This window comes from Cyclopterus lumpus, chromosome 12 (assembly GCF_009769545.1).
Source record: "Cyclopterus lumpus isolate fCycLum1 chromosome 12, fCycLum1.pri, whole genome shotgun sequence".
NCBI classification, from domain to species: domain Eukaryota; kingdom Metazoa; phylum Chordata; class Actinopteri; order Perciformes; family Cyclopteridae; genus Cyclopterus; species Cyclopterus lumpus.
Genome location: NC_046977.1, coordinates 14,632,887 through 14,654,537, shown reverse-complemented (window position 1 = coordinate 14,654,537; position 21,651 = coordinate 14,632,887). Strand labels below are relative to the sequence as shown.

Here is a 21,651-nt window from a genome sequence, read left to right as displayed (position 1 = left end):
TAAAAATAACTGCCCGTCTGCCAGTTTCTGCCAATTTACTCAGATTCCTTGCTCCCAGTCTGTTATACACAGTTGAGATATTAATTTGCAACAGCACGGCTTTTACGAATCAATTCTTTACTGACAGGTACAGCCTACTGGGATCGAAATGCTGCAGTCTTTTTTTTTCTTCTAGATATTCTTTTTTGTTTTATGCTTGTTAACGGGGACAGAAACTATCTTCCACCCACGAGCTGGCTGTTCATTATTACAGGTTGAACGAGGTTGCAGCTTATGTCCTTGGTATTACAACCATAGTACTGCATGGTATGTAATTTATGATCAGAGCACTACCTGGACATCCAGCATTTACCTAGACAGTGTGATTAAAAAAAAAAAGATGCCTCCCTGGATCATCTGCCGTAACGCTTTAAGGAATTATGTATTTGCATGTTGGATGGTAGAAACCTGCACGAGTGACGGGGCACATGTCTGCGGTGTGAACTTTCCTTCACGCAAAATGATGTGCGACACGGCGGTTCCATTCATTTTGGATCTCTGAAGGTAGATCAGGCAACAGCTTTCACATCACCTCGTAAGACATGTTAGATCCTACTTAAAAAAAAAACAACTCTCTAATGTGTGTCTCCGGTGTGAGCTCGTGTGGCGTATTAAAAAGCAGAATGTCCAACACCTCTTCCACTTTAATAAGCGAGCCAAATTCACACGAGCCAGTTGTCTGGTGGCTGATAACGCTCCAGTCGGTGCGGTTTCTCACAACGCTCTAATTATGTAGCAGACGGGCTGCAGGTAGAAGTTGTTGCTTGTTTTTTTTCTCCCCATTTCAGTTGACAGACATGTTCATCAAGCTGAAAAGGTCATTGGAGCACAGTGTGCAGGCAGGAGAACCGGGAGATGATTACAAATAGACCTCCACAGTTCGGTACGTGTCCACAAGCAGTGTGCTTTTTTTTTAGTCATCTGGGTTGTAGCTACTTGTCACAGGGGGTGAGGGGACTGATGAGGGGAAGTGGAAACAGGTGTGAGAGCGGGATGGGAAGGAAGCTGCAGGGCTGATGAGGACAAGTGGGAGCAGGTGTGTAGATGGGCGGGACAGTCAGGTGATGAGGAACGGAGGGAGGGCATCTGGTGGATGGATGGAAAATGGCAATGGAAGGGCAGAGAGATACACTGAGACGCTACTATAATAATATGCAACATATATACCACGATGAAAAGATATGGTCACAATTCAAGGTAAAAAAAACAAAATTAAATTTGAAAACTCTTCTTGTAAATCAATAAAATGTCAGGAACAGCTTTGCAGCCTTTTTTTTTTCTTCAACCTGAACAGCACCTTCAACTTGTTCTCTGTATAAAGGTAACTTAAGCTTAGCAAACCCCGACATGCAGGTTTTGTTTTGGGCCAATTCATGGATGTTGAGTTTAATCTCCACACAGGGTTTAGTCTGTCAATGCAGTGTGCAGAAGATGCATTGCACTACAACGTGATATGGCATACGATATGATTATGTTCATGGTAACTAATGCCCGGTCAATTCGAGTGTACCCCAAGCTCAGGGTATTCAAAGTGGCACTGCGGCACACTCGTTTGCTGTCTTGTTCCCCAGTTGTAATTCTCTAAAGATGACATTTTCCCTTGAACCCTCTAATCAGAATTTTACAAGCTTAGCAAGAAAAAAAATCTTGTTTCATCCATTCAAATTGTGTCCTGCACAGCCTGGGCCTTGTATTCAGCTGCCTGCTCTCACTGTATTCTGCTTTTGCTCCACGGGGATGCCGGTTGAATGTCGAAGCAGCTTACGATGACAGCAACGGCAGGGGACGGAGGAGGAGGGTGAGATCTGAATGCAAACAGGCGGGTTTTTTGTTGTGGAGAGCATTTTGGACTTTCCGTGAACACGCAACACCCATTCAACCACCTGAATATCTGATGACGGTGACGACTAGTCGTCTTACTTGAGATGATGTATGCCATCTGGCGTTGCCGGGACGTTGTATCTTCTCATGTACTCGTGCATCTCAGGGAAACTCTTCTTGAGGTAGTCCTCCGCGCTGCTTTCTCTCACCGTGGCAAATCGGAATCCCTGAGAGGGATGGTGTAACTGCGAGAAAGAAGAAATGAACCCAGATGTTACCCTCCGAACGTCTTCAAAAAGCATACATGTTGAATAATATTGATATTTTTCACTGCAGTCTGCTCCTCCTCTTTTCAATTGGATTTAGCTCGTGACACCTTTTTGAAATGCTGATTTTGTTTCTTTTCTTCTCTTTTCTGATTCTCGATGCCCTTCATAGATTTGGTGCGTTGACCGAAAACACGAATTAGCATATGATGATGATCGCTCTAACAAAGGTGGTTTAATTAAACAATCTATTTGCTGACTTAAAGTTTAAAGATTGCACTCTTCACAAGAAGAGCTCTTCTACAATTCAGAAGAAAAGCTACCCAATGCAGTCTGCAGTTTTATGAAATGTACATTAGGGACACTTTTAAAGACAAGAACAGTCTTCATCCTCCGACACTGGAAACTTAAATTCATGAATCTGCAGTTATTTGCAGCGCTGCACATTCCTGACCTTTGGGTCATGTATCCCTGACAGTTGTTCGTAGGTCTTCTCCCCGACCATGACGGCAGCAAGATTAGCCGTGTAGGTGGACAGGCAGAACAGACAGAAGATCGCCCAGAGGTTCATCAGCAGGCGGCCCGTCCAGCATTTCGGCGGCTTGATGGCCACCGTCCTCCCGAAGAGAATGGCGTAGCACACGTTGAGCGCCGAGGAGAAGGAGAACACCCGGTCGCGGTTGCGTCCGCGAGGCGTCATACCAAACGGGCTGTGCCACTCGTACAGGGTGAGGAAGACGGCGGTGACGTGGAGGGAGACGAAGATGCCGAGCCACATGGACCAGTGGAGAGGCCACATGAAGGCACCGATGGGTGCAGCTGTGTCGCGGGTACGAACCTGAGCGGAGAGGCGGACGGGATTAGAAAAGCCCTCACACTGTACATGATATTATAAAAGTTAGAAGAGACATTGATGTCTTAACATAGCTTCTGATTTGACAACCCGGTCTCACTCCCAACTCGTCAAATAACAGTGCTGAGCTGCTATGAAGAGAGAGATAGTCCATAGGCTGAGTGGGGAGGTGGAGGGGTTAAACAAAAAGGACTTCCGTCAAGGAGAGAGCTGTTTCCTGTGCAAAACTAAAAGTACACTTCAGTAGTCACCAGTCATGTGACTGCTTTGTCACTCATTAGTCATGCGAGTTCGGTCACGTTAACGTCAACCACGCTGTTCCTAAACCTAAGTAAGTGGTTTTATTGACTAAACCGAACCTTCTATGAAGACACTATGCTCCACTATTTTGAAAAGACACTATGCATGTAGCGAGTGGAAACTGACACGCCCGTCTGTGGTGTAACTATAGCGACAAAGCTGATGCTAGAAGAGGACCAAGAGCCTCATAGTTTGAAGTTTAGGGCCACGGACCAAGCGTGAGTATTAGACACATTAGGAGTGAAAACGTGTTGGTCCTGAGGATTAAGTAGGGCTAAGACTGGAAACGGAATAGCTATGTTGGGTTAACATGTTTGTTTAATAGCTCATCAGACATTACATGGTTAAACATAAGCTTGTCTCACCAATTTGAGCTAGGAACTGAAACATTAACTGGAAATCTACTGGTAAAGGTGCTGTCTGAGTCACTGCTGTTCGGGGGAATAACATGAGAAGACATCTGCTGTAAACAAAATTACCCAGAATATCTCTCACTGGCATCTTTCTGTCAGCATCTGAGTATAGCTCTAGTAATGTTAGTAATAGGGTCACCACACAAAGCTGCACCCTCTCCATTCCAGCCCTACACGGGGAAGTGCATTAGAATCCAATAACCTGGGGCTGGCAGTAATAAAACTCTGCTATATTGATACTGACCACCCGCATACCAAGCGGAGAGGGTTGAGGTAAGGTCATTGACGGAGAGAGCGGAGAAGCGTGGGCCAAAGAGTCAGGAAAAAAGGAAGGTGCAGTACTCACCAGAATTCCCAGGCTGGTGGAGAAGAAGGGCGAAGTGAAGTCAATGACTTGGCTTCTGGCCGAATTAATGCTAAAAGATGTCACTGCCAGGTGGGCTGCGCCACTGAGGAGATCCCCTACCAATCCTGTCCAGCGACCATTCTTGAACCCCCCGTACTTCCCGTCGCCTACGATATATAGATCGAAAGTGAAGCCCATGTCCTCTGCCAGCTTCTCCAGCAGATCAACGCAGTAACCATAACAACACTTCTTCAGGTCCGTGGGAACAGAACTGTTACGCCCTGCGAGGTTCTTGAAAAATCCTTTCAAAACCGAAGATTCATTGGTGAGCGGGTCGAGGCACAGCTGGCCCGCGGGACACATCCCGTCCCCGTCCACCTCTCGGGTAAATACAAACGGGTGTTCCACCAGCGTTACCACCCGCATGTGCAGCCGTGTAGATCGACGCCAGTCTCCTCCGCCCCCAGACCCCGGATGGCTTGGCCAAGCCCGCCGGTCCATCAGAACTTTGCCCTTGCACCAGCGTCCCAGGCGGGTCCAGGTTGGCTGGCCTAAAGGATCCAGCTGGAGGGACCAGATGTAGTGATGGGCCTCTGAGATGACATTCTGGCTGTGAGCGTCTTTGGATATTAAACCGGTCTGACCCTCAAAAGATGTGTTGGATAGAAATCTGAGGGGAATGCAGAAAAACAATGACAGGGGAAAAGGGGGGTGGGGGGATGGGGGAGGAGAGTGGTGGAAAGAGGGTGAGCAGGAAAGAGGAGAGCAGAATTAGAGAAAAGATCCTTTTTTGTCTTTCTAAAGTCTAAATTGGCCTCTGGATACAAACAGTATATCAGTGTACTGTTTCCTTCCTTGGATGGTGAGACTGGGTTGAAAGGTTTCAGTACCATGGACAGAGCACAGAGAAGCCAGTTTATTGCTGTTGCCCACTAATAATTTGTTTAATCTTACCTAAAAATACATTTACCTTTTTAACTGCAGAATGAGAACGTTTTTTTTTCTCTTCATCTTTGCTGTTCCAATTCAATTAAATGTTAAATGTTATAATTTTCATTTGATTAAAGAAAGAACAGTTCAAGGGGCGGCACACTGAAGCAGGTTTGGCCATATTTCCACCCCTTTGGTCGAAAGCATTTTTTTCCAAAAAGAATAGTGGAAGTGTCAGAAATAATTGCATACAGTGATCCTCAAAAACTGAATTCATTTAGCTGTAATTTCATATGTATAATTAGAATGATGGTTCACTTCACATTAGGCTTTGTTAATGCTAACAAAACACCAAATATCCTGCTTGAGGAAATATAGAGGTTCAAATGACCTATGACGAATATTTGGATAAATAAATAAATAAAGAGATGTTAACTTGGATGTCAAGCTCAACAGTACATGTTTGACCTTGGAAACCTCTTTCAGTTCCTTGATAATTTAACAATGAGGACTGTGTGATATTGTTAAAGATGATCCTCCTCGATACTCGAAACATGCTGGGTAAAGATCCGGGAACACCGGTGGTCACGGTTTAAAATGTTGAAAGGTCGGGTCATGAGTTAAAACCCCACAGCAGTCTCCCTCGTCACAGCCGGCTGCCAGAGAGGCTTTGCTGTGCTGGGACAACATCACGCTACACTACTTCCGACTTTTGTGCACATTGAAATAGTCATTGCAGGCGTTTATACAAATAAGCAATGCAACACTTGTTCTGGAGGACATACAATGGTTATTGACCCTCATGGTACTCAAGTTGTAAGATCCTTTTGATACACTATTTTGTCTTGTATCAATGTTTACAGCATATCTTCTTCACGCTCGCAAGTCAAGTTAACTGCAAGATGCACAGTTGCTGAATAAGTTTTTTTTCTGCTGACTTTCTGTTTTACTACAATTGCCAGTAAGAAAAACACCTTTTTCCAAGGATTTCTGTAGCGGCAGGATTTACAGGCTTAAATGTACAATTATATTTTACCCTTGGTTAGTTTATACAAAAATCCCAATTTAATAGTGTAACACCAGCACCGGAGAGGTGTATTATCTAGGTGGCCTCAGTGGCTGTCTAAAGTGTGTGTGTGTGTGTGTGTGTGTGTGTGACAGGATAAGGCAGACCACGGTCCAGTGATCACACCATCTCTCTCACTGAGCCATGCTACTGGCCGTCTGAGTGTCAGATATCGGAGCACACTCGCACCCACAAAGAGAAAAAACACACACACACACACACGCACACACACTCTCACACTCACTCATCCACTGGAATGGATATGATTGGATGTAGGAAAGAATGTGGGCATCCGTTCTCTTTAAGGCGATGCACACCGCTTTGATATGCCTTCAGGTGGTAATGGTGTGAAAGACGTGACCTTTTATCAAAATGTCTCTCTCGTGTTCTCACTGTAAAAAAAAGAAAAGAAAGCCCCTTTCCACCACCTTGTCTACTTTCCTCCATCTTTAACTGGCGTTAAGTCGACCTGACAGCTCAACTAGTCGGTCTGAAGGTCAGTGTCTTCACTGCAGCTTGTAGCTGTTACATCTACCTGGCGACTGTCTTTTCCCTCGTTGGATTGAATGAAAGTGACACGCTCTTGCACATTCCTGGCATTGCAAAGGGCACATATTATGGTCGTTAGTACTTTGTGTCAAGACATGAATATGATTTTAGTGCGTATCACTTGTGGAAGGTGATGTTACAGTTTCAGACAGAGTCGTATGAAGGGAGCCGAGTGTCACAGTTCATTCTGCAGCAGAAAGCTGCTTTTTGGAAAGTCATGGATGCTTTCTCTCGCTCATAAATCGTGAATGTCAAGTGGTGCCCCCCCCAGAGTGTTTGAGATTTGATGGACCCTTTTCTATACGCCACTCCACTAACATAAGCAGAACTCCAGAGTGCTCATTACAACCGGGCTTCATCCTAATTGGCTGAAGACGATTACTTTCACTATTATATTATCGCAATTAACACTTGTGTTCTTGCACAGGACTTTTGTCCAGGAGACGGCTGTTCTTGTCCAGTGAAGTAAACATAGACATTTTGTCACGTTGGTTGTTACTCAGTCAAGTAAACGTCAATCGCACTCAATTTCCCAAAATGCATTTTTTGCCTATAAACCTAACCGTGAAAGACAGAAATGTATTTCAAACAAAAACATTATACATGAAACTGACCCCGACACGTCCAAGGCTAGAGGGTCACGTAGAGATTCATGTGAAGCTCAGGAGCACCGACTAAACTGCGGTATTTGACGCATTTGGGTGAAAATACATTTGACATAACACTGAGCTTTGAAGAGCCTTTAAAAAAAAATAATGTGATTGTGAATATACTGTTCTCCAAACCGTGGCAGTAAGGTGGTGTATCACGTGATATTAAAAATATATAAACACTGAAATCACAAATGGACACCCTTAAAATGATGTCAGGTTTGGAGCCTAGCACCAAGCTCATGCTGAGTAGATTTAGGCTATATTCAGACCACTCGCATCTGAACTCACCTGAAGCTGATTTAGGCCACTTTAAGAAATAAATCCTTATCCACACGCTGATCATAATTTTTTTTCCAATACGACCTCAGTCGGAACAGTCATAACAGAGTTTGTGCAACTTCTTCCGTCACTCTTTGATGTTTGTGGGGAGGCACTGACATATGTTTAATCTAGATAAAGTTAAAAGTATCCCTTGCCTTACGGAAATGTTGGATGCAATCTGTTTCAGTGAATACATTCGCATCACGATCCAACCACAACTGGCTCCGACTGTGCATCATCTCCGTCCCAAAAAAATTGCAGCCTTTGCTCCACGAAAAAAAAGGCAAAAATGAATCAAACATTTTAACAGCCAAAGAAAACAATAAATCAGAATTCACCACTGATGCTTGTGTGTAAACGGAGCTGTATAGTATTCATGTCAAAAAGATTTAGTACAGCGAGCAGATGGTTCGTGCATGTTGAAGATACATTTCCGGTGGTCTCTTTTCAGAACTGATGACTGTTATACAACACGCTGACTCCCTCCACATCCACGACTGCTCCGGCACCTCCTCCGCTCCGTTAACAACTTTTTATACAATGCGACATGATTCATTTCCACTCCATGAACGCAAAAAAGTGGTGGCATTCAAGTGACGTCAAGGTGAATCACATCTATAACCCAGCGACACTAATGTAATGTCATGCCCGCCTCGTCTTCTTTCCTCATGAATCACCTAAAAAAAAATAAAAAAAATAAATGATTCTGAGCGCGTAGAACCACGGAGTGGTGCTCATGTTCACATCGGTGGCCGTGATGGAGAGTGAGCGAACACAAAAAAAAGCAAGCGGAAATTAAAAAGGATTGAGACGCTTTCACATTTTCATATCTTATATCACAAAATATCAATCGACAACATGAAACATGTTTTTCCAGTTGTCAAAACATCTGCTTCTCAACACCAAAGGATGTGTGTTGGTGCCGCAGAAGGTTCTGAAGCGTAAAAGGAGGATCTCTCCTTCACCAATCCTTCCCTGAAGCAAATGGAACGTGTTTTACTTACGTTGGTTCACAGAATGCAAACCTCAAAGGGGACATTCTTTTATATATGATTTTCTATCTTTACAGCTCAGCTGGTGGGCACATCAGGGTACTCTGCTTGGCACGCATTACTTTAAATGTTTTTTTTATCATGAATGACTGTCTCTGGTGGGGAATAAGATAAGCTGCTGTTATTTATCCAGGCAATATCTTATCTGTTATAATACAGGGCTTTGTGGCCCTGTAGTTTATCTGTATCTGCATCTCCGGAGGCTATTTATGTCCGTCTCTTTCTTTTTCTGGACACTACTTTTCTCTCTCCTGTTTTCTTATCACATATTGTGCCACCTACCCAGTAAGTCTCCTCCCTCAGCTTCTAAGTCTAGTGGACACACCTGATCGGTGCCTCTGATAGGCTTCTTCACAGTTGGTATTTTCACTTTTATTATAAATATCTTAATTATACCATAAAAAACACCTGTTTACCGATCAATGTGATAATCGTAATATATGTGAGTCCTTAAGAGCTTTTGATGCTTAATCAAATGATTATGCGTTCACAATCTGTTGCCAAAGGACACGATTTTGGGCTCCGATTCATTCTCGTTGCCGTTTGTCGTCGAGTAGAATTGACCAATTACAACTGTGATTGACTGGTCAACAGTCCAGGTGGAGAACAAAAGAGGTGGGACACAAAGGCAGAAATGCAATCTCTGACAATTGTTTAGATTCTTTTTGTTATAGTTTTTTTGGAAACTAGCTGCTCCAATCCGGTTGTAATCATGGTCTCTCTCTACTTCTACTCCAGTCTCACATCTCCACCGCACACAATGAGCAGCGACTGGAAAAAGGTATTTTTGGCTTCGGATATCTTGTGGCTACATCTGAATCCCCGGAAATATAGCCGCTGGCGCCCGGAGGCTTATCCATCATCGAACCTGTAGCCAATGGGCTCCCAGATTACATGCAATATCATGTGTGCAAATTAAAATGTTGGTGGAACGAGAGTCAATTATTAAGCTACAAATTGTATTTATCATCTCGAGAGCATGAATATCTATATTTGATCTCTCTCTTTTTTATTCCTTGCGTAACATGTGTTTTTACATTTCTTTTGAAAAGTAGGACATATATTTTCCTGATTGGTATGGTTGTAGTATTTAATCATACTTTGCATATAAATGGTAAGTGACATACTTGTGTTTACCATAGGACCAACTGAATTAATGACCAAAAAGTGTAGTTTTTAGATTCTTAGCAAATGGAAACGAGCAATGGTTGCTATTATTATTATTATTATTATTATTATTAACAATGACAACAACAACAACAATACTACTAATAATAATAATAGTAATACTAATGCATATCTAAGGGTGTGACCATCAGTTTATCCATGCTACATATTGACAGAAGCCTGAGAAAGCAAATGGAGAGAGACATGGGATTGAAAGTAATAGTGAATAAATCAATTAGCCAAACAGGAATGCCAGTGATAACCGATTAACCCCATTTCAAATAAAGAATAATCAAACATCTGATTTATCAAAATGAAATGGTAATCTTTTCTACATTTAGCAGATTAGTTTAGTTTCATACCATAAATTATTCATGTCAGTATTTTTAGTCTATAAATATTAAAATCATGTAGAAGAAGATTTATCGTCGACAATTGAAATAATTGCCAGGATTTCTTTAAAACCATTTTCCGTTTGGGAATTATAAGAATCCAATTTCCGTACACTCGGGTTTTTTATACACATTAGATTGGATAACGTGATACCACGGCTGTCTGATTAACTCTCCTTTCCCTGAAGCAATATCTGCTCATGTGCATACATATCCATACACACATATATACCTAAACACACATAATATATACTGATATACATACACACAAACATCCATCCATCCATCATGTGATTTAAGCTACACCCAATATATTTTCATACTGCCGAGGTCTATAATCCTGTGGTTTCCGGACAGTTTTGCTCCTGAATTATGAATTTTCACTTACTCTTTGGAAAAATAGTTAAAAAAAATAAAAAAAGTACCAGCACCTGTACAAATTGTACATATAGCCAGCCTTCCATCTGTTTATTAGGGGGGTTCACATGCTTGTCTGATACAACAGGAATCAGGCTAATCACAGCCTCATTTGACCTCAAATTACTCTCCGCTTGCATTTGACATTCCCAAGTAACCCCCCTCATCCATTACAGATCCACCGTCCACGTGGAAGTCCCTTATCTGTCACCTGCTCAACTGTTTCTTTCACACAGCCTGGCGGAAAACATCTGGCTAAGTATCTGACCAAAACATATTGTATTTATGCTTTTGCTCTGCAGTTTGTCATCCATCGTTGTGCTGTTGTGATGTAAGTGTTGCACTAATTAATTTGGGCGTGCAAAAATACCCGGTGGCAAAAGTGTGTTGTGCTGAAGTCATACACAGACTCATACACAGACTCAATACGCAATATACACAATTTTATGGATGCAAGCCAAGGCAATTAAGTATGATATAGACTACAAGCCTTGCACGACGCACATCACTAAGGCCGATATCGTTAACAATAAGGCCTCTCAGACAACAACCACGCAGCAGCGATGCCCCATAACATAACACATAACACACTGACTTCTTCTCATTGCCATCCTGGTGGTTCAGTTAACAGGAAGAAGAGAGACGATGTCCTGCTTTAGTCCAGGAAGTGGATCAAAAACCGAAGGAGAGACAGGCTCTCTTCACACCACCTGTTGGCTGGCTGGCAATTATGGCGGAAAGTCTGTTCACGCACTCGCTGATAATATTTGTGAATACATCTTTTCAAATTGAACAATGATTAATGCTGGACATGGTAGCCTGAGTTTTTTTTAAATACTTTTCTTTGTGACAACTGCTGGAGACATAATCCCCAATGCTTGGGAAAATACTCATGAAGAAAGGAAACGAACTGAAAGGAAGTTTGAATGTTTAACATGACTAACCAATTACATTTCCTCCAATGTGATGTCAAGAGAGGGCGCCTTTTTTAAAGTGCCACATTTCACTTCTAAAGGAGTTTAAGAGGTGTTTATCTTTCTTCAGTCTTTTCATCTTTTCCTTTCCTTATGAGTCTAACAATAATGTCACTGATTTCATTTACTTTATTGCACAATACAATAGCATTTCTATTATATGTTACTACTATAGGGCGGTAGTATAGATTTAAGATAATTAAATAATTATTACATTTTAGCTTAATCTCAGACCAAGAGGTATTATTGGGGAGGCCAATGGTCCCTTCTCTACTTCCTTACCCCTTACTTCTGGCGTCCTTGCTCGGACCACACCAATCTTCAAACTTCATTTTGATGTATAGTAGATGATTGTCTTGCAATGTATGAAGTATTGCAAAATCGCTGTATTGTTATACCATAACGATGGTACCACAATAACTGTGATACCGTTGTTATCATTGGCAATATATCATAATAGTATTGTGTTGTGAGATGTTCTTTGATTCCTACCTTTAGTGACCCTAGCATTGACAATTGCATTGTGTATAAGAAAACCAATGTTTTAAGCTTTAATATCTTATAAATACAAAATGATCTCATCAAAGGCATACTATCTGATCTCCAGATCTCAGCTGAACCCAGAAGATAGCATTATTCTAGAATTATATCAAACTTTAATGCATCAGAGCACTTCTCCAGTGTCTAATGTCAGCCCTGAAGCAAAAAATAAGTCAATATTGCTTTCAAAATATATACTTATATATATATATTACTTTTAGCAACCTTCATGTGCAAATATCCGGTTCTCCCTCTGCAGAACGTGCGAACAGTTCCAACTCCAACCTCTCCACACACACTCAAATCCTTTGTATATTTTATATTATATTTGGCAGTCCACAGCCCCTTTGCCCTCAGTCATTGTGTGCATATCCTTAGTAGCACGTGCTTGGTAGAAAACAGTAGACATCGACGAAATGGTAAAAAAAATATATATATGGAGACAACAAACACATTGATTTTGACCTTCAAACCTTTAAGGCTGAATCAGACAAGCTCTGTTCATCCCGTTAGTTGTGAATTCCTAATCTTATGCGTATATTTAGGCAATAGAACCACTTAGTTTTAACCATCATGGTTGGGCTTAAGGTAAGTCGGTAACCCTTACTAAGTAAGTTCAGACGTAACGGGGGCCTTGTGTGTTAACATCAGGCGCCGAGGGTCATGACAAGGCGTCCGTATCTGACGGCCTGGGAAAGAGATCAGGATGTAAAAGAATACGGGTGACAGATCATGTTGTCTGACAACTAAACCACACTGCCTCCACAATCAGATTAGAGTTCATAATACAAAAATGAAATCTATTCAATTGTTAGACTGCGCAACAGATGTTAATGGTAATAGATGATGATCACAACACTGATCCAATTCATCGGCAATCTTTCTAACCTGGAGAGACTTACGGAAATTGGAAAGAGAACAACAAGTCAACATAAATAAAACGCTGCAGCATGAATGCGAGGTGGCAGTCCAAACAATCCCACGGCTCTACAAAAATGTAATTACTGAAAAAAGGAATACCATATCTTTGTAGGTAACATACATACAAACCTACATCCTTTCCTTTTCTCCAGCTGGTTACAGTATAGTTCTAATTCATACACCTTTCCATGAACCAATCATATGGATGACTTTTCCAAATCTCAGGTGTGTATAACAGCTTGGATTAGACAACGTTTGAGACACTCCGGGTGAATCCCTTGCCTCCACAGGGTCAACAACAAGGCTCTTCTAAACTTGGTAAATGGTTCTGAAACACGTGTTCTCGGCTCTGTGATGTGTAAAACACTCGCAGGCTAATCAAAGCTTTACAAGAGCTTAAAATGAAACCAAAGAAATGAAAAACACAATCAGAAATCTCCTCCAGCTTCGACCGGCTCATCCCATTCACACACTTCTCATCTCGGGGAGATCTTTCTGCTGATTCAGATGTGATGAGGAGAATCTCAGTAGAAAAGGCCAGACTCTCGTGGTAATGCGCTGGTGTATGATCAGACACATATCTCACTGTGCCACTATAAAGTAGAGTGTCCCAGCTGCGGATTACAACGCTGCTGCTAAATGCAAATCACCACACTTTATCACCACACTTTATCGTTTAACCACGCGGCTGCAGTTATTGCGAGCATTGGGGATGCGTTAAAATGCGCTCATATTCATACTCATGTGCTCAAATGAGTATGAATATTTGTTTCTGTTGCGAATTCCAGACTAACTTGGCAGCTTGTGACTAAACGTCTGCACGATGTGTGAGAAGTACATTCTTCCACAATGCACAGTGAGGGCTGTTGGGTGGAGATGACCAAGGCAGCTGATTTCAGCTAAATGGCTCTGAAGCTAACACGGCTTGCTCCCCTATAGCCAACCCACACAGTCCTACTCTGATGGGAATGAGACACTTGGGTTCATGTTGTGTCAGAGAAGATATGGCACCTTGCAAAGATGTAAAGTTATCATGGTCCGTGTCTCCACTTGAATGGCTGCCAGTTGACCTGGATGCGACCCACTTGATTGGGTTGCTCAGTTTGCCGGACGAGTTTCAAAAAGGGGAAAAGCCAGCGAGCATTTGGAATGCTGACACTGGAAGGGCAAGATTTCCAGTCTAACATTGACCTATTCTTTACAAGCTGGCCTCTCACATGACTGTGGATGAATGTCTGCATGCATTCAAAACCAGGTATACCAAAGACGCAGGGCAAATTTAGTTTCAAAAGAAAGGCAGCATGTGATACACAGTCCAGCTGCTAAATGCAATTCATCACACCGTGTCATGTTACCACACTGCTGCAGTTATTGAATGTACTGTATATGGAGCACGTTCAAATGGACTGCTTATACTTGTGCATATGCATTCACCTTTGTAGATGTTTGTATCGACGTGTGTTTCTGTGGCGAATTACACATAGACGTTGCTGGACTTTGAACAAAACAGAGAAGTACACTCTCCCACAACGACAAGGTAGAGAGGTGGAGACAAAAAGCTGAATCGCATACGTGAACAGCACCGCGGAGAGAAAAAAGGGTCCGAGGGGTGGGAAGTAGAACGAGAACCGTTAAGTGGAGACGACCCAGGATTTTGAATGCGGCCGGCAGCTGCTCTAAAAACTCACTGTGTGTTGCCTTGCCAACAACTCCTCACAACAGACAGACAAGGTTAGCAAGTAGCTCGCGACGCCTGATCCTTGTATTGCTCTTATTTGCCTGGAACATGAAGGCGTACAGTGGGAAACACCCTGGGGAAGCACAGGCATCAGTGTTGCACTAGACGTGGTTGACAATTTAAATGATCATACTTAATAAAAAAAGTGCATTTGATGTTATGTGAATGCGTAGGTGTAATTGTGACTTAAGTATCCACATGATTCCCTACCTTGACAAGTACTCCCCTGAGCTGCTGTTGCTCTTTTGTATATCCATACAGTTAGTCGTCCCAGGTATGAGTGCCAGAGCAGGATTCTCTTGCGCTGCACTGCCCACAGCTCGCGCAACCAGCTCCAATGAGTCGTGGACGAAGTGATCCAGAGAAGGGGACTCCATGACCCCGTGTGCCAGTAGCCCCAGTGGCAGCCCCTCTGTTCTCAACTCGGCCACATTTTGGCTGTCCCCCAAAACCCAGTGAAACTCCGGGAGCGTCATCCGACTGGCCAGCGTCCACAGACGCCGCACTTCGCGGATCTCGCATCCAAATGTCACCACTCCCCTCGTGGACGAAGGTTCTCTCAGGGCCTCCAGTTGCCGCATGAGAGCTTGCTGCTGGTCTAATTTGGAGGAGGAGGTGGACGGAGAGGCGGTGGATGAGGCGGAGGGGGAGAAGTAGGGCAAAGACGATGAAGACGACGACGACGACGACGACGACGACGACGCCTGCGCTCCTGTCGCCACACCGGATGCCACTCCTGGGTGTAACGATGAAGATGAGGACGATGATAAGGTCGAGGCGGTAGTTGTCAGGTTGACAACGGTGCCCAGGTGGAAGCGGGTGTTGTTGTTGATGAGGAGGAGGAAGTCGCTAATGTCCCATTCCTGACAGAGCAAAATACTGATGTCCCACCAGCCGTTTATCATCAGCAGGGTAGAGAGGAGGCGGGATGGGGGGGCCTCCACGGTCCGCATCGCCAGCTGGAAATGGAGAGGATTCTGTGGGGAGATTGTAAAAGGGTAACGGGTGAATGGGCGAATGTGATTTGGGAAAAGGAATGTACAAGGGGAGAGGGTGAGTGCGATTTAAGAGATTAAAGGAAGAATGGAAGAGATGTGAGGCATATGAGATTGGAGAGATAGAGATAAGGGGCCGTTCAAAAAAAATGAACAGAAGGACATGAGGGGGACGGACATGTTAGGGTGGTGGGCGGGACAAAGGGTTGATGAGGGTCAGTTGGATTTCATAGAGAGCAGAGAGATAAGAGAAAGACATTAGAGGATGTTTTTTGTTGTAATGAAGGGTAGATTGGGAGAAAGTAGAAAGATGGAGAAAAGGCATAAAAAGGACAATGGAAGGATGGTGGAGGAGGTTAGGTGCAACATTAAGGAAGAGCGGGGAGGATTTTATGGGGCACCAGGAAGTTGAAACGGATGTAGTAGAGCGGAGAATAGAAGAAAGAAAAGAAAGACACAAAGGTTAAATATCCAACAGCAGAGTTATATTCTGCCTAAGAATTCAAACAAATACATTCAGTGGGATGTAATAGCCTCCACTTACCTGCTCACATTAATATTCCCATCATAAGAGATCCACAACATCTATTTCAGGAGCATTCTATAGGTAACGCCTAAAACCTGAAGAAACTCAACAGGGCCTTTCACATACTCTGCTTGGTCAATTCCATGTGGTTTAATTCCCACCTCTGCTTTGCAATTCATGGGATTCTTCACTTGATTGATGATGTCTGGAGAGATCAATGGGTAGACCACAGCAATGGTGTGTGATTTCCACCTGCACCAGTAATGAAAAACATTGTGGTCTCCTAGTGGTGATGAAAACCATCCTGGCTAAATGCTCAAGAAATAAGCACAAATCAGAAGCTTGATTATGCTCTGCTTGTTTTCTAAATACATTTCTGTAGCACCTCCACCAAAGATAGAGAGCAAAGAATAAAAACATTCTGAGTTCTGAAATAAAAAATGGATGCAAACTATAATTTGTATTACGTAAAAGGCTGAGTTCTTGCTTTGCGTCGTAGTTTAGGAAATGGGCTTTCTGTCAGTATTGTTTTAAATTGAATTACATCAAGTTCTTTTTTTTCCACTACATTGCATATGCCCATTTCCCACACTATATTAGCTTTATAGATTGATTTCCCACCTCCCGGGTGGTTTTACTTAATTCCAGCATGTTAAATCACCATGGAGACCTTCTGAAGTGTACGTTTTTTGAGCATCCTCCTAGGAATGTCGAGCAAGGTGAGCGATCAGTGCACCTGCTCAAGCCCCTGCAGTGTTTAACCAAACCACTGTAATGAACTGTCAATTCACTGTGGATTTACAACGACATTTTACAATATTTCATAATAACTGTAACATACAGTCCAATTGTTTTATCCTTTGCCTTTAAATTAACAGGTAATGTGGTCGGTTAACCGTAGCAGTTTATCAGCATAATACAGTATTGTCTGTGAAGTGGTCGAAATACACTTCTCTAATTTCAGTAAGTCACTATCCATCAACATCCTACTGTTGATTGTAGGCTAGTGTTTCTGCTATGATAATAGCACATTTCTATTTATCAAACTGCTCATGTTTTTGAGTGACGTGACCTGATCAGCTGCTCCGGCAGTCATCCTTCTGAGCACAGCCAGGTGGGAAGAGTGTTAAATAAAGCTGATTAAACGAAGTCAAGCACCCGTTTTCATACCTCATTTAACAGAAAATGCATTTTGAAAGGATTGTATACTAAAACAATATTGTATGCTATTAAACATTGTTGACAGAAATAAAATATGATGAATACGTCTGATTTGTAGGTAATTGGCTGCACGCAAAACCACCGAATGGGTCCGCTGGCTCCCTCAGTGCCATTAATGATGAGACCGGTGCAAACCTGCTCCACTCTACACATGCAGTGCACTTACAGGATTATAGTGAGCCAGAAGATCAGAGCGGATACGTTTCAGAGTTCACAGCGTCACCGCCTGTAATGCTGCTGCCAGCTCTGCTTCAGTGTACCTTAGTGGACCCAACATACACGCTCAGGTTCTCTTCTTTAAGTGACTTTACAACTTTTCCACAAGCTTTGCACTAAAAGTCCATATTAATCTATTGGTTACTTTCATTAATTTCATTACTGCAATGGGCATGCAAATAAGGTCATCCTTATTCATCTGCTTATTGCATATACATGGAAGGATTGATGCTGCAACACAATTACCAACAGATGCAATACTATATGTTTTATTTCAGTTTTAGAAGTCCTGTTTCAGGGAAAGAAATGGTAATGCAGTCCGCAGGGCATCAGACTCTCACCTCCTCTCATCCCCCAGGAGGATTGGAGGATTTATTCTCAGCTGCAGCACTTCTGCACTGTGATCATGATAAATCTGTAACCCCCTCTTTGTTCCTCATGTAAATAAACGGGCAGAAATTTGCCCGGAAGTGCATGCGGCTGCCTGCTCTCTTACATAAATACAAAAATCTGCTGTATTCGACAAACTGGGAAATCCCAGCTTTGTTGTGACTCTGCTCTCTTTCATCGCTCTTCTCTCTTTAGAAATCTGTTCTTTCTTTCTGTGACACACCACAGTCCAAATACAGTTTATGTTGTGTTTTTTTAAATTTGAAATAAAACTTGCACGCCTTGCTTTGTGGTAAAACTGCAGGGACTGGCAGAATCACGAGCCAGTGGACAAATCCAATAAACCAGTAATGGCTTGGTATCGATCTTTCCTTGATTAGATGATTCATTGTGGAGAACGTGTGAAAATGGATTAAAATGAGTTTCTTTTTAACAAGATCGCATTTTCCCGTTTTGCAATAATTACAACAAAATGTTATTAACAAAATATATATTGTTTGTTTGTCACTTTTTCAGAGCAAAACCTCCCTCTGGGCCCAACCCCTAACCTTAGACCTACCCATCGCTCTTAGCTTTCCATCCTACTGGCCTCCTAATGTGTGTTATTTATTTTATTTATGAACAGTGAAAACCTCCACTATCTCTCCTCATAGTCAGCAAAGCCCCATCATTCATCTCCCTGAATAGGTTCTGAGGGTATAATTATTCCAATAACCTAATCAGCATTATCTACAAATTAATTTACCTGCTTGTAATTGAGAAGACAATCTCAGGCTCACTAAGTGATGTTTACTATATTCTCTCAGTAAAAATATGCATTTCAAAAACCATCTCGGAGTTATTACTATCCCCATTCCATCACCACTGCCTATTAGCCTAAGATCACTATGTGGGTAATTGAAGCTAACACAGCCACACAACCCGAAGAACAGAGGTTGGAGTGGCCCTCGGTGTCTTAACACTGATGCAGTGGGACAAACACACAGCTGCCATTTACATGATGGGTGTTGAAACTAAGTACTTCATTCAATATTGCCAGTTCATATTGCCAGTTTCCAGCCCAATCACAACTTAAAACTCATCCAATTCAATAGAGACCAGTCCAAATTGTGTACTTGGCAGAAGCTTGTGTAAAATTGTAAAACCATTTAATGCAAAAACACATCATACGCATAATGAGCTAAATATCAGCATGCAAAAACCAAAGATAAACTGCGGAAGGCTATTTCAAACCACAAAGAGTGAAGTACTACAACGAAAAATACACAATTTCCTATGTCAATGTCAATGATGACGAAGTCTCGGTAAGAACGTCCTCCGTTTTTGCAAGCGAGGAATGAAAACAACTCATATCAAACCAAATTTCATCCACCAGCCCAACGCTATAAAGTAGCCCATTCGGGTGGAAACCATCCCAATCTGATAACTGGCTATATTGGAATTGGGATTATTTTAAGTGTACTGGTCATAGTACTGGCATTGTGATTTTTTTAAACAATATCCAGCTCCAGTGGGAGGGCTAGTGTATGGGTCAAACTAAAACTATCCTGTATGAAACCAAACGATGGCGTGATAGCTCCTGATGACGTCAAATACCATGTGAGCTTGTGTTACATTAAAAGTGTACTTATTCTAATCACCACGTAGATTTGTCACCTAAAACCAAGCGCACAGTTTCATAACGTTAACCACGTGTTACAACGCTAACCGTGACTATAAACCACAAGTAAACCTCCCCCCCCCCCTCTGCACCATAATTGTGACATCAGGGGTTTCAGCCTTAACCTTTTAAACCCCAATTGGGGGCCGATTTACACATTATAGTTAGACTGTGTAAAACATTACAATAAACATGAGCAAATATATTGATGTCATACATCAAATTAAACGAGAGAACTTGGGCTACAAGAACCAGTAAGCCATTTCCACACAACTCAAACTGAAAGAATTATTAAAATATCATAATCATAATTCTGTCAGGAGTCAGCCCACTCAGCACGTTTTCGGAACTAGCGACCCGTAGCTCGGTGCAAAGAGCAAGAGGACTTAACACAGATTCTAAACATCCCTCAGAAAATCCTTCTGCACAAAAGCATCACCGAGATATGAGCCAAAGAACACGGCAACATGAATCGCTTTAGCACTTTACAGGTCACAAATATTGAACAAAATAATTGTTTCTTCTTCTAATCAACAAAGACTGCTTTATTTGGATGTATTGAACACCATAAGTAATATACAAGTGAAATATATGGTTTGGTACATGAGAAAATTCAAATTGCACAGATGCCCATTTCGCCTAATTAATCTGTACTAAAACTTCTCTAACGTTGTTAGGATTTATTTTGTCAAAGTCAAACTTTGCAGAGATACTGGTCCCATATGTTGCTATGACCTCTGTGGTTTTTGACCTTTGCTCTGCATCCTTCCAAGAGATAATCATCCTGAAAGTGCTTTTTTCTTCTAGGCGAACCTGAAAATTCAACTTTTGCCGTCTTTTCATCTTTATTTACTCTACCAGTAATATACTAATATTTACACATCTGAACAAAAGCACACATGGGTTCACTTTATTATAACACCAACATTATTCAAATAGCCTTTGTGGTTGCTGAGATACACCCTTTTGAGTTTGGGTATGTTATTTCGAGCAGAAACCTATAAAATAGGTCGGTTTTCAAAAGGAGAAAAATATAACAAATAGGGATGAGTTCCCATTGCTCCAACACTGCATTTCAAATGTTCACATTAGTTTTAATGTGTGTCTGTTGCTCATTGTTCATTCGATTTTAGGTTGCCAGCTATTCTGAGCTCACATATTAGTGCTAATTGTGATAGTTGACGTTGACAAATGCTGCTTAGCGACACTCAATATGATATATCATTTGTAAAACAGTGTCACTAACTGTGATTACTAACTATGACGACGTGGTTAAAATGCCAATGACATATTTACACTTTGTCGACTCTATCCTGCTAAAAAAAACGTTTCTAATGTAGTTTCTACTTATGCCTTTTCAAGCCTAAACTGAGCCCTAATAATTGCCACAACTTATCACCAACAACTATCTAATGCAGTCTGCAAAAGGCTGAGCATGCTAGTTTGATGATTGCGGTGTTTGTACATCCGATTGTACAGGTAGTGTAACCCACTACACGGCGTGTACCTCATAAACTTCTCAAAGTTGCACGCGTTACACATATGACATAATCTGCCAGTCTTCGCGGTTATTTGATTTTTTCCTTTTGTTTTCGTGTTTTGCTCATTCTTGTTTAAATGTGTTACGGTTTTATTTCAATCGTCACCTCTTTCATTACAGACTATATGATTTAATTCATTGTTCAGTCACGTCCAGATTGTCTTCACCTGATCCCACGTTATTCTTCCTTCCGCGTGTATTTCATCTCCTCGTCTCTTGCCAGTTTCTCTTTGTACTTCCCTGTCAAGCTTTCCAGCCGTCTCTCCGTGTGTATTCCTTGTGGTAATTAGACCTTTTGCGTTTTATGTTTTTGAGTCTGCTTTAGCATGTTTTATTATTGGGATA

The 21,651-nt window shown here is 42.0% G+C and overlaps 1 protein-coding gene across 1 annotated transcript in view; it reads right to left on the bottom strand.

The window, feature by feature from the left end:
• Window positions 1-21,651, bottom strand: part of grin3a (glutamate receptor, ionotropic, N-methyl-D-aspartate 3A) — a 40,792-nt gene that overhangs the window by 15,171 nt on the left and 3,970 nt on the right. Inside the window, exons 2-5 of the mRNA XM_034547270.1 lie at window positions 14,969-15,735; window positions 4,039-4,708; window positions 2,581-2,964; window positions 1,960-2,105 (exon numbers count right to left, since the gene is read on the bottom strand). Of these exons, the coding sequence (XP_034403161.1) occupies window positions 1,960-2,105; window positions 2,581-2,964; window positions 4,039-4,708; window positions 14,969-15,735 (1,967 nt within the window). The remainder of the gene's footprint in view (window positions 1-1,959; window positions 2,106-2,580; window positions 2,965-4,038; window positions 4,709-14,968; window positions 15,736-21,651) is intronic.